Raw genomic sequence first — 13749 nt, 5'->3', positions numbered from 1 at the left:
ATTTTAAATCTCAGGCTAGAGAGCTCAACTTACATTTAGTTAGGATTCCTGAAACAGGTTCTTTGCTAAGTATTTCTATCTGTTTCAATATATACCCTTACTCTTCCCCCCACAGTTGCATATCTTTCCCTCCAGTTTAGTTTAATCTATCTTGTATCCCAAATATTTTGAATATATCTAATGAGGGTTCTCCTTTACCTGTTGCTATTCCTTAGATTCTCACTGTAGAGAATCTTCCTCCATGTACCAAACTCTGTGACATTCACTTTGTCAACACTCAGACTTCTGAAACTCCTGAAAGTTACACTATCATACTTTCAATAGGTCACCACAGACCAATATTTTAGAGCATGTTATCTCTCATGAGTCAACAGGGTAAATTGTCTGTTTTTATAACAACATTTTGTGAGAGAGGAAGGATGAAGGTAGAAGGACCGAGTGTGATTTTACGGTACAGGCTATGTCAAGTGCAAACCCAACTGATAAAACACCGCAGTGTCCTCCAGCAAGTGCTTCCCAAGTAAAGTTGTGCTATATATAGCAGCTATCTTGTGTCTGTCATACAGCATTGCCAGTCGTAACACTGCAACAATTAAGTGACTCAACCACCTATTCAGGGTTGCTTTTCTTACCCATGCACACAGAAACAGCTGTTTCGCTGCCTTAGGCGTTCCTTTTCTTTGACACCTACTTGGCACAAGCTGTTTGCCAGGCACTTGCTGACGCATTCAGTCAGTTTTGCTGCTGCTGCTGCTTTTTAGCGATGAAGCCTGGAAGGCTCAAACATACTCTAAGCTGCAAAGCCTGCAAATTGCATCCACATCCACAGATGTGAGGACTTGACTTTTTAGGTCACCTTTACGATTCCTGGACAAAATTAGTGTTGCAGTGGGGCGGCAAAAGAGAGAACTAGCAAACGTGACTGCCATGGCAACACAATGCTAAAAATTACAACCCAGCAATATCCTCGTCAAAGAGGCATGGCGCAGCTTTGTTACTACAGATACTACCAGCAGAACACCAGACAGAATAACCTGCAGTACAGTCACAAATTTTAGCGCTCTCAAGCACATTAGAGGCATATATTGTTGTTTCACTTTTATGAACCACAGTATTTTTATCACCTCATGTATAACTTTGTATTACCTGTCAGGCAAGAACTATTCAAATACATGCTCTTCATTTATATTTGAAAAAAACCCACCCTGATATTCCTCATACTCTCTTACTCATCCTCCTGTAAGGTAATTAAGAATCTTACTTGCTATGGGAACACCATTTGCTAACCAGCTTATATTAGGCTTTGGGTTGCCGTTAGCTCTGCAGATCAATGTACCATCTTCTCCAGGAGACAAGACCAAGTTTCTGGGTGCCGTTATCCAGTATGGAGCAGCTGGGGTTAGGAAGAGAAACACAGCAATTGTTTTCCAAAATTATGTACAGAAAATCATAAGGCACTGTCATGGTAACCAGAAGATAATTCAAAGAAGTTATGTACAAATATAGACTTACGCTTACACTGTTATTTTTTAAAAATATATATATATATATCTCATGCTCAATGATTAACTGGCAGATTATACTTCGGCTAAACTGAGCTATTGGCTACCCACTGCATTAAAATTCTGAGATAAGCAACAAGAGGTTCTTTGTTTCATTGAGGGTTGCCTGCTTTGAATCTCATTTTCCTGTCCCAAAGAAAGCAAAATTTATCTGAGTATGGCATCTGCAGAGACTAGAGTGATCTTTTGATTAATTTCAGAGATATCCATGTACACAGTAGTTATGCTGTTAGACATTAATTCAGGTTTCATTACATAAAAATATTTCATGTCAAGGGTGAAATTTAGAAATGGCAAAGTCCTTGGTCTCACCAAATTCAATGGAGGATTGCAGTGGGGCCAGATATTTACCCGAGACAGCTGAATACATACAGAGATAGAAATGGATGGAACACTGTCCTTACCAAAAAATACTCATTTGTGTTTCCATCTCTTTTACAATAAATAACCACAAATAGCATATGTTATCACATCTTGCAATTAGATTTTAGGTTTTGGACTGATGGACAGATGCAAACAGAAAATTAAGCTTCTGCTGTTAAAAATGAGGTTGAATGTGATCATAAAATGATGCTGGTCTACAATAAAATAAATGGCTATTTAGCATGCAAAATAAGCACTACAGTTGATTATTTCAATGACTAATTAGCTGTCATTCTAGGTTTTGTTTCACGGTATTCAAAACATGCTTACAATTCCTATTTGGACAAACAGACTCTAAGTCTTTTTATAGCTAGTAAGACATCATCTTGGGTAAAAAACCGTGAAGAAGATAGAAAACCAGAAATGTCAATTAAGAGAGAAAAAGGAAGAAGAATGTAAGACTGTAAGACAATAGTAAAATAGAGAAGAGAAAGAATTTGGGCTATATGAATGAAGAGCAGAAAAGATGGAGAAAATAAGAAGGAGATGAAGAAGAGAGGTGGGCAGGAAGATACAGAAACAAGGGAAAGAAGCAGTCTTATGACAGATAATCAAAGGACCTAAAATAAATGTAGCACTGGTACAAGCTAAGAAATTATTTTAGTACTGTAAAATCTCAATTTAGCCTGATGCTTTACAAAATAACATATTAAAAAAATAAAATGAGAGTAAAGTCCTTCCAGTGGTAGAATTCAGTTGGTTTACCGACCATTTCATCAGTCTTTTTTTTAACCACTATCATTCATCTTTTCAGCTATATTTTATCCTGTAAAGCTTACTTCAATCTTGCGTTCTGAACATTGACAATATTACATTAAGGATTATTTTAGTATTACCTTTCACAGTTACTGAAATTACATGATGAGCAGAACCTAATATATTTCTTGCTATACATTTGTAGTTCCCAGAGTCAGCTTCAGAAACGTCTATGATCTTGAGAGTTTTCTTAAAGTTTTCAAAAAATGTTCTGTTGGCTGGCAGTTCCCCACCCTCTTTAATCCAGCGGATTACCGGTGTGGGTCTGGAGAAGGAAAAGCAGAGACCGAATTTAAGAACTGGAGAAAAGGAAGACAAGAGTTCAATACATTAATTTTTTGAACATTTGTTTAACAAATAATTATTTTAAGAGCCTTTAACCAGATTCTGGGGCACGTCCAGCAAACGTGCAAAATATGCCAGCATTTGTTTCTGGGAAATGACAAGCCTCACTAGCATTGTCAATGGCCATCTGTTCATAGGCTTAATAATTATAGAATACATTTGTCTGCTGATTAATCTAAAACCCCTGATGGTTAATAAATGAATACATGTGTATTTCAAATCTTATTGGAGTTATACTATTAAATCATGGTGCTTTAAAAGGTAGCTTCTAGATAATGACAAGTTTATAATTGTCCTTTATGTGAGCAATATCCTAACACTTCATCAACGTCATAAATTTTACAACACAGATGTAAGGAGACAGAAATATTTCCTATGAGAAATCAAGAAAAGAACATCAGTGCTGAGTCAAGTATACCTACTTGTCACTGCACCATGTCTAAATCTTGGCTATGCCCCATGTTGTCCACTGAAGTTGAAAGTTGTCGAAAGACATGGAGATATACTTTTAAAATTACAAGGAATTACAAGGTGTTGCTTACTGAGTAGAATGTCCTCTCTCAAGTAGTAATGACTCAAAGCAAATATTCCCTTTGCAGTCTAATATCATGTATTTTATAACAGAGGCACCAAGCAAAGTTGACTTTTAATTATGGTATCGATGATCATGAATAGTTGCTTTGAAAAAAATCTGAATCTGGCCCTTTGTGAGCAACTATGTAAGCTTCCATCATTGAATTATTTTTTAAAAAAAATACACGATGGCTAAAGACACAAAGTAATACAATGTTTGGATCACTGAATACTTTTATTGCAGGGTTGTCAAAAAGCATGTAACTGTATTACCTGTATGTAAGATTACCTGAGCTGATGCTACCCCCACTCCTTGTTGTGATTTCGCTAGTGGTGCTGATGCAAAGATACCTCAGCAGACTACAGCTGAGACAGAAACACTGCACTAATGCTTGTATCAAGCTGTGTCAAGCTGTGCATGAGCGTGCCCTGTGGAGTTTATGCAAGTGAATGCATATGCATGATGTTGCGCTGCATCATTTGCAGTTACTGGCTTTCCTCCTGGCTACATCAGAGCACTCTGCATTATATGTTTTTTTGCACTGTAAACATGTTTACAGGTCCTGAAATAGGTACTAAAGATTTTCCACTTCTGCACTAACCAATCTATTCTTCAGATTTCTTCCTGATAATGAAATTGTTTCAAGATCAAACTAGTTCCTAAAGTTAAATTGTTCTTTAGTCATTTTCTACTTGCACAATAACCAGCAGAAGCAAATGTGCATTACATAGAAGAAACAAGTACCAATTAAACTCAATTACTATGAGAAATTGAATGTAAGGAGCTGAAGGTATGTTCTAACAACTCCCACTTAGATGATCTACTAAGTAAATATTAGCATATGTGAGCAGCTTTTTCAGATTCGACCAGCAGATTGTTATCTATTTTTATATAATTTGTGAGCCTGATTGTAAATTTAGGAAAAAAAACAGGTTTGATTCCTGAATGCAATTCTGCAAATGTGTGTCCGAGTTTACCCTATGGCATTTCTTGCTTCTGTCCTTTAAAAAAACAATTGTCCAGCCTGAATCCCATGTGCAGGGTTTGGGGATATAAGAAGGCAGAGGCTGTATTTACGTTCATAGTCAGTTTTAAAATCTGATGATGCCCAAGTAAATGGTGGACTTCCTTAAAAGAGCTCTTTCTGTTATACATTTCTGTTTCTTTAAATACCTAAGCTTATACAGTGGTAACATTTTAAGCATCTCTGAAATGTTTCCCTCTGTTTCTGTATTTTTATTTAGAAAAACACTGTCTAAAAAGTAACTCACAGTCCTGCTGCAATGCACTCCAACAAAAGCACATTTCCTCTGAGTTCCACTTTGGTACTTGTGCTACCTGTTGGTGTTAGAAGAACTGGCTGCCGCTCTGTAACTGGCTTTGCTGGAACAAGAAAAAATAAAATAATTAATTTCTAAGTTTTATTTGACTACTGATCAAATGTATACATCCATTCTCACGTTTTGGACAGAGATTTCGCTCCACATTGGCCATTTAATTAAAAATCATTGTGTTACACAAGTACACAGCTCAACAAATTAGGTTTTGGACAGACATAACATATCTCAACCTGTTACATTTTGAACACATACATGAAAAATGTTATTACTGAAGATGGGAGCAACTGATACTTAGTTTTTACATAGGCAACTATGCAGCCTGATGGATGGCCACTGAGCCTTAATCCTAAACAGTCCCTATTCACTTCAGCAGAACCATTACCGGGAGTAGAGGTCACTGATATGAGTCATAGTGCAAGACCGAAAGTTACCAAAATTTCTGGATTTCCATCAAAATACAAGAAAAGCAAAGTTATTATATTCAGAAATATACACGAAGGGGATAAAAGGTACACTCCACTTTGCAATATACTTTGTTCAATATTTTCTAGACAACGTGAGGCATCTTTTCAGAAGTTAAGCCTTGTACTCTCCTCTTAGTATATATTTAACTTTAATTCAAGCTGTTTCCCAGTCTGGTAATAAAGAACCATTTATTAACCCGCAAGAAATAACCACAGTAAACAGACAGCTATAAATACAAGACCCATTTCTGACATTATACTCTGTTGGCTTTTGAAGTATTATGGTATTTCATGTGCCTTGATGGAAGTCAGAAGAAGAGTGCTCTCTGTAATAACAGAGTGCTTTCTGTAAATACTCTAATGTTCTTTTATAGCAACTTTAAATTATAGGATTAAATTGCTCTAAAGTGCAGTAGCAGTCTGGATCAGTACAGAAAATTGTCTTTTTTAAAAATGTTAACAGAAAAATAATAAACTCTTGTTTATTAGGGTACAGGATTTACTCATAGAATATCACAAATAGAACACTTAAATTTGAATACAGTATGCGCTATGAGTTCCTTAAAAAACTAGTACACAAAAGTTGGCAGAAAAGGGCAGTCTGAAGTCAAGAACGCAGCTGACAGTCACAGGCAATAACTAATCTACCCAGTTTTGCCGCTGCTGAGGGCTGCTGACTCCTTTTGCGAGACTATGAAAATTAAGAAGAATATACCTCTGGTATTTCTGAGTTGTGAGCCAACCAAATCATGTTTTCCTCACTAACTGTAGCTAACACATCATTATGTGTTCAGGTACATATTTCTTGTTCATTTCCAAATGGCATCTTACTTTTATACAGAGAATTACAATGATCTGTGCCCTTGCTTTATTTTAGATTCTGATAAGTTATGGCTTAATATGTACAAAGCCTCATTTGACAAGGAAAAAGACAAAAATAGAAGAAGTAAGTATTTTCTATCTGTCTCACACAATATCAAGTGGAGAGTCTAGAACCTCAAGTGTTACTGTATCAGCGTTGCTCCAAAGTCAGTCTTGCTAAACACACATATACCTGTTTGGGAGGGAGGATTAATTCACAATATAAAAAAGACCATTCAACACAGATTAACGTAAAGATCAGCTTAAACACCAGACAAACAAAACTCATTTTTCCCCTACAAAGTTACTTATACAGATAGTATTAAAGTGTTTAGATTTTAATTAATTCCAGTTCTACACTTATGAAATATGTTAAAAATGAATGGTACATTGAAGAAACTATTAAATGTGAAGTGCATCTGTTAAATGCTTAATTGTTGTTACTTATTATGCAGCATATGATATTGAATAGTCCTAGTGATAATGAACATATCACACTACTAGTTGAATTGGAGGAAAAACATAAGCAATCTACACAGTATAGAAGAAATCAAATAGACAATTTTTAAAATCTGCCCCAGTGTGAAAGGACTCATTTATTATAACAGTTTGTATTTTTTATGAGCCATATGTAACAACAGCATTGAAACATTAAATATTTGAAAGGGTCACACTGTGCAGTCCCTTTCTAAAGCATGTATTATCACCAGTACTAATAGATACCTTTATTAGAAACTGAAAAGGAAGCAAAAGGTTAAGTAGCCATGGAGGTGAAGTTAGTTAACTAAATGCTACTGTGAAACAGGGAGTATCAGTGGGGGCCAGTGTAACTCACCACCATAAATATCAGTGTCACTCAAATTAGCAGCTATAGTGTCATTCAATGAATCCACTGAAATAAACAGAATATCATGAAGAATGCATACAAGAGGGATAAATCAAAATACTGGGAATCAAAAGGAGATGATATGGCCACGGTGAGTTAATCAAATGATTGATTAATTTGTTTCAATAGTTACAATAATAATAATAACTTGATATTCTTGGACATGAAAACCCTTTGAAAACTATTATTTTTTACACTGTATTTCTTGAATATTTCAAATCTTGCAAAACATTTTTTTCAAAAGACAAAGCCTGATAAAGGGAAAAAATGACAGCTTTTAAAATGAAATATATGCCAGGAATACTGGAGATTACACTTTAAGTTTATACAGTAATGTCATTTCTTATTCAGAATTAAAATGATAAAATTCCCTAGTGTAACACTCCTTAACTTTGGCAAATAACTTGAGAATTCTGGATAAATACTATGTAAGTATATAATTAGGTAATGCAATACCTACTTGAAAAGACTTTTACAGAAATGGGTTGTTTCTGCTGTATAGTTTGCGTATGATTAAATCTTGCATAGCAGATATAGTCCTCCCGGGTATCTTCTGGTTGTACATTAGAAAAATAAAGGTCTCCATTTAGACCTTGGGAAACTCTTTCACTTTGAGGCAGCCTTTGGAAAGCTGAGAGAAAACAAAAAAAACATTATCTTAATTATAATACAAACTCCATTATTATGATCTGCAGACTCTACATTCGTTCGATTACGCTGTTTGAGGATTTGTAAATATATAGACATTTCTAAGTTTCCTCTTGAGCTCCCTTGTCTTCCCATTCTTCCCCAGTGTGTTAATCTACAACTTACACTAATATCTCCAGCTGCTTTTGGCTTCGTGCTTTTTGGCTGCATGTCTGCTTTTTCTTTGTTTCTACAGAAATGGAAATTCTTTGAATTTTAACTAAGAGAAAAACTCTACCATCTGTGATCTTGGTAAGTAATGATCAATGTGTAGAAAAACCGCAAAAAGAAAACTAATTCTGCATAAAAAACAAACTCACCATTATCCATCCAAAATATTATAGGTGGTGGTAAGCCAACAGGAGGTCTGCAGTGTAGTACTAGTGAATCACCTTCTCGAACCTGATTTGGTTCTAGTTTTTCTTTTGTCCACAAAGGGGATCCTATAGAAAGTAATTTTAACACACATGCAAATTATGGATTGACAAAAATTCCAGAATTTAAGGAAGAAATGCACATAATACTCCAGAAAAAAAGGAGAAATACATGCATCAGAATGTTAAGTCCTATCATGTTTACTAAAGATTTAATTTTTGATCTTTCTTTATGTTTTCTTGGGAGAAAAGTAGGTTTCCTTTAAAGCTTTTATAACAGCAATGATTTGCTGAAAATATAATCAACTGATTCAAATTATTTTGCCTACTCACTAAAGGTTCTGCAACAGTATCTTGGAAAGTTTTAACTAAAATAATGCAAAACAAATAAACAAAGCGATGCATTAAATTAGAAAAAAAGGCAGACATTCCTGAAACAGTATTACACACAGAGTTTTATTAAAATGTGAGAACCGAACAATTTAAGCTGAGAAGCTTGAAAAATTGATCTGAGATAAGAATCACACAAAAAGCCGTAGAAACAGTCTACTATCAATCAAAATTTCTTAGCTTTATCTTCTTTTTGGTCCCAGTCTGTTCTGCATTAAGGCTCTTATAAAAACTATAGAATACAAACATCAGAAAGGGAATGAAAAATTGTCCTCAACAATGACGTGCATTAAGGATTTAAACATTTTGTTCTAATTGTAGTGTAATATATACAAACCAATTTTAAACACGATAGGTCATCCAGATGTACAAAAAAAAAAAAATCAGGAAAGCATTTTGGTTAATAAATTTTCTAAGGAATATTGGAGAGAAAATGCAATACATTATTAAATCTGAAGATCAGAAACCATACAATACCTTCTAACATGATGACTTTGATGATATAAGTTTTTAAGACAGGAAAAAAACACGAAACATACATAAGAAAATAAGCAAACCAAAGTGTTTCACATTTTATGAACATCAAGAGCTTCACTTACTAGAAGGCCTTATAACAATATTGTTGGAAATGGCTGCTCCTCGTTCATTCCTTGCTGTACACTGGTATACTCCTTCATATGCTTCTGCTTTCCCACCATTCATAATATTTATAACAAGGGTCCCTGAATTTGGTTTCATTGTTACCTGGGCATCTTTATCTATATCAAAATGAGTTCCATTGCGTGTCCAGGAGAAGCTAAAAAAATAAAAACAAAAAGAAAATTTTCTTCCTCAGTTGCCTTTTGTACATTGTATGGAGAAAAAAAAGAAAAACGTAATTTTCAATAATGCATGGTATTTTTTCTTTAGCAGATAAGTCAGACTTGTTCCCAAACTAAATTAACTAATAAAGTAATAGAGCATTTTTTAATATAAGAAATCTGGGAATATTTTAAGATAAAAGGCCTGGCTGAACTTGTTAACAGGAGCCATTTCAAAGCCAATATTTAAAAAAAAATACATTAAAAGATTCTGCAGTTAATCGTATATGGAAAAGAACTGATTTTTTTTCTACTAAACATGATACAGTAACATCTGCGAGAACTGATATTGCTAAAGCTGCATTAGCATTTCCATTATAAAACCTATTGTTGAAAGGGTTTATAAACCTGCCTTTAAAAACTTGCTCTGGGCTGAAATGTGTAATCTCAGGTCCCAGCAGGAGATCATTTCTTTTAAATGATTTGGCCATTTTAAAGTTATGCAAGCGAATTAAAGACTGTGTGGTGAGTTTGATTTCTTTTCACTTCTTTAATGCAAACAACCATGATTCTTTAAATGAAATTTTGCAGGGCGATAGCCCATAATTAATGTAGTAAATTTATACTGGTGTTACTCAAAGCAAGACATGTTTTGAAAATTAGTCACTAAAAACGAAGACTATTAGAACTCATTAAAAAAAGTAAAAAAGCAGATTCATAGTCTGCCACTTATACTGCCGTAAACACCAGTATCTTACTTATGCTTTGTTAATGGCCAAAATATAATGACAGAGAGCTAGACCAACCCCTGTGAAGTGCTGAGCACTCACAGGTTCAGATGTTGTGAACAACCCTTTTCCTACTTGTTATATTTCAGCTTCATAATCTTAAACACAAACACTATATATACTTAACTGTTTAGGATGCTTCCACAAAGTATAAACATATCCTGTACTAGAAAAGCTCAAATTTTAAGCCACTCAAAATTGTGTGCTGACCTTCTGGTGTCAATTAGCTGTCAATTGAGTGCTGACCTTCTGCAGGCAAGACTGGACACACTATTTGCACTTGGGGGGGGGGCAGAGCAGAAGAAGTGGACCTGACTAGCAGCACTAGTGGTGCTTTCGGGAGGACTAGTGTGCATAGTGAACCAATAGTGAACCTCTTTCTTACGACCTTGCGGGTGAAGCTGGAGAACATGGGGTTCCTCTAATCCTCAGCTACCAATACCACTGAAGCATACAGGGAACTGTAAAGTATCTTCAAATGAGAGGTCACAAATGTGGTACATAACCCTGAATGTGAGCTACATCAAAGTCAGAATCTTTGCTGGTCAAGCTATAGGTAGCAGCACAGCCATAAAACGTTATGGCAGCTGCTTTCACCAATAAAAAGCTACCTTGTTTTAATAAACAACTCACATTCTGAGCTGAGAAAGTTCATGTTCAACTTCAGAGCTTTGAACCAGCTCAAGTTCCAATATGCATTTGCAGGTCATCAAGACTGATGGACCAGACTAACTATTGAAATAAATTATTTGGATGTCATATCTTTAAAAATAAGCAAAACTAAGCACAAGCTTATAAAACTCATTAGAAAATTCTGCACTTAAATCCTGTCACTTCCTCTGTAGCAGTGGAACAAAGTGAGACAACAGTTTGGTGGGAAAGGTGAAGCCGTAGAGCAGAGCTCTGGCACATGATCAAATATGTCAGTCTCACAGACATTGCTCTTAGTCTCTCAGGTAAATCCAACCCAAAAAAGGCCTTCAAGAAAAACATCCACAGAAGCAGTACAGTTGTCCCAAAGTGCACAATAATCATCTGACCCTCCAGCTCAACACTCAGACTGTTGAGAACGGCATCGTGCCTGCCAAATTAAAATGCTGGTAAACACAGAAGCTTTATGGCACTCCTACCATTAACAGAACACTAGAAAGGCTGACAGTATCACAGAAAAACTCCGTCTTCTCCATTCTGCCGCCCAGCATGATAATGACCATGATCCCAAGGCAACCAGAAGGAATAATGTAGAGAAAACCCTAATTATTCAGAAGAAGTACATTTAATGAGCTCTGCGTGTGTGTCTGAATGAGCAATTATAGACTGACCTTGCAAGTAAGTTGTAGCATAACACTACTGAGAATAGAGAGATGCACATTCCTCTTTGTAGTCTCTGAAATAAGAAGCAGTTACTAGCAATGCCAGAATGCATCACGGCTACTGCTGTTTCCAGTGCAGGTAACTCAGTACCCTGAAATGAGTAGTTTCAAGATACTGAAACAGCGCCTTAAAATGGAAGATGATCAGGAATCTGATCTACACACAGCGTTACCACTTCTGCCAAAACTGAAACTTTAGGCTATTAACTACACTTGGTAAATCAAGGCTACTGATCATTAAAACTGATACACATTATATAATGTTTTTTGTCAAGATGAGCCTCATAAAACTGAATGATTTACAAAACATTAACTTTCAATTTATTAGGGTTACTCTGAATTTATTCAAAATCTATTCATCCTAGACACTATGCCTAAATCTGGAATGTGATCCAGTTCATACTATAGCGGGCGCTAACTGCTTTCCACGGGCATTCACCTACCCTCTCCTGTAATAACCGAGTATTATTTTATTGTTAGAGCTTTAAGGAGAAAAAAAAATGCTATAGTTACTTATGACCATAGAGAAGTTAAAATGTCAAGGAAGAGAAGAGTCAAATTTGTGCCACTTTCTACTAGCTGTTTAAATTACAAAGACAGGAGTGCGTGCATGTTTCTGTGTGTTCAAGCACACACATATGCATGTAACTCGTTAGTTTACAAAAGTTACATTATTTTCTCCTAGTTTTCCTAGTTAGGCCAACAAAAGCAAAACAAAATGCTACTAACCTAGGCGGTGGCTTTCCTTTTGCTTCACACTGTATTACAATATTCTCTCGAGGGTCAACAATGTAATCTTTTGGAGATTGCCGAGTTATCGTAGGAGGTTGCGACACTTCATTATGGAATATAAGAAACAGAGAGGAATTTCACAATATTTTCAAAGTATCAGCGAGACAGTTTTGTAAGCAGATAAAGCAGAATTGCAATTAGCAATCAAATCATCGCGACAAGAGTGAGATTAAAGTATCCTTTATATTAAGCGGCTGAAGCCCTCTACTCTTGTAAATCAGTGTAGCTGTACTAACTTCCAACTGAGCTACGCCAATTTACAGCAGATGAGCATCTTGGCCAAAAAGCTTAATGGATATCATTTCCATACATCAGATTTCAACACATTTTCACAAAACCAAAGGACACTTGAATTCTAAGTCCAACATATCCTGAATGAAAGGTTGTGAGACACAGACCCACACAAAATGTTTTTTACCACAGAGAAGGAAAAAAAATACATTCGTTTGTATTTTTAAACATTTTATGTATTTCCAGTTTCTCTATGGGTGAAAACTTTTCTCAAATTTATTTGTGCTCAACATAATTGAATTTACCTACAAAGCATGCTTTTAGGAGCTACTTTTCAGGAGTAAAAAATATGTTAGAAGTAAAAGACTGTAAAAAATGTCAGACATAGTAATTAGTTTCCAAATAGAGTAAACATGTAGGAAAAGTCTAGTACTGATTCTCCGTAAAAAAAAACAACAAAAATACAGTCAATCTTGTGAATTGCCCCAGGAGAAACAAACATGTAACATTTATGATTTATCAAGTACTGTAGAATGAGTAGCACAAACCAGAATTTAAGTAGTTGGCACCTACCTATTTAAAGTAATTTATAATCTGTTACCATTATCTATGTCCATTTTTGCATTAAAAAAATCCCTGGTTATGATATTAGAACAGTGAGAAAGGTGTCTTCCTCAACATTGTTCATCTGTTTATAGTTTAGTGACACCTAAAGGAACCAGTTTAATAACATGTCCATGAACATCCCCGTCTAAATGTTGTAAATTGACTGTCCAGGAATACACTTTGCTAGTACTTTGGGGTCATTTCTAGCCACTTTAGCAAAATATTTCAATCATTACAGTTAGCTTTGGTCTCATGTCACACTTAAGTACTCTTGCACAGAAAGAGGCAGCCATCTGTAAAGTCCTACCCATAAGAAATAGCCAGGAAAAAAAATCAGATCATGGAATCATAATGAGATATAGCAGCTAAGCAAAACAGAACAGGCCATCAGAGCTGGGTTTTGCTCCTCTTCCTCACTGCAGAGAGGAGAGTGCTTAAAAGAGGAAGGTGACATTTTTACATGATGACGACTTTTTCTGTATTTCTTTAGAGGCACT

The 13749-nt window shown here is 35.5% G+C and overlaps 1 protein-coding gene across 9 annotated transcripts in view; it reads right to left on the bottom strand.

The window, feature by feature from the left end:
* Positions 1–9415, bottom strand: part of NRCAM (neuronal cell adhesion molecule) — a gene marked incomplete at its 3' end in the record, with an annotated part of 63773 nt that extends 54358 nt beyond the window's left edge. For 6 of the 9 annotated variants that reach the window (XM_082483374.1, XM_082483378.1, XM_082483375.1 and 3 more), the window contains exons 1-7: positions 9262–9415; positions 8219–8341; positions 7672–7842; positions 7161–7217; positions 4932–5043; positions 2822–3006; positions 1262–1393 (exon numbers count right to left, since the gene is read on the bottom strand). In XM_082483374.1, the coding sequence (XP_082339500.1) occupies positions 1262–1393; positions 2822–3006; positions 4932–5043; positions 7161–7217; positions 7672–7842; positions 8219–8341; positions 9262–9400 (919 nt within the window). In that variant the 5' untranslated portion in view covers positions 9401–9415. The remainder of the gene's footprint in view (positions 1–1261; positions 1394–2821; positions 3007–4931; positions 5044–7160; positions 7218–7671; positions 7843–8218; positions 8342–9261) is intronic. The other 3 variants (XM_082483373.1, XM_082483379.1, XM_082483377.1) reach the window with 2 other exon arrangements.
* Between the last annotated feature and the right edge of the window lie 4334 nt (positions 9416–13749).

This window comes from Vanellus vanellus (assembly GCF_965231255.1).
Source record: "Vanellus vanellus genome assembly, chromosome: 1".
NCBI lineage: Eukaryota > Metazoa > Chordata > Aves > Charadriiformes > Charadriidae > Vanellus > Vanellus vanellus.
This window is presented reverse-complemented; position numbering and strand designations above follow the sequence as displayed.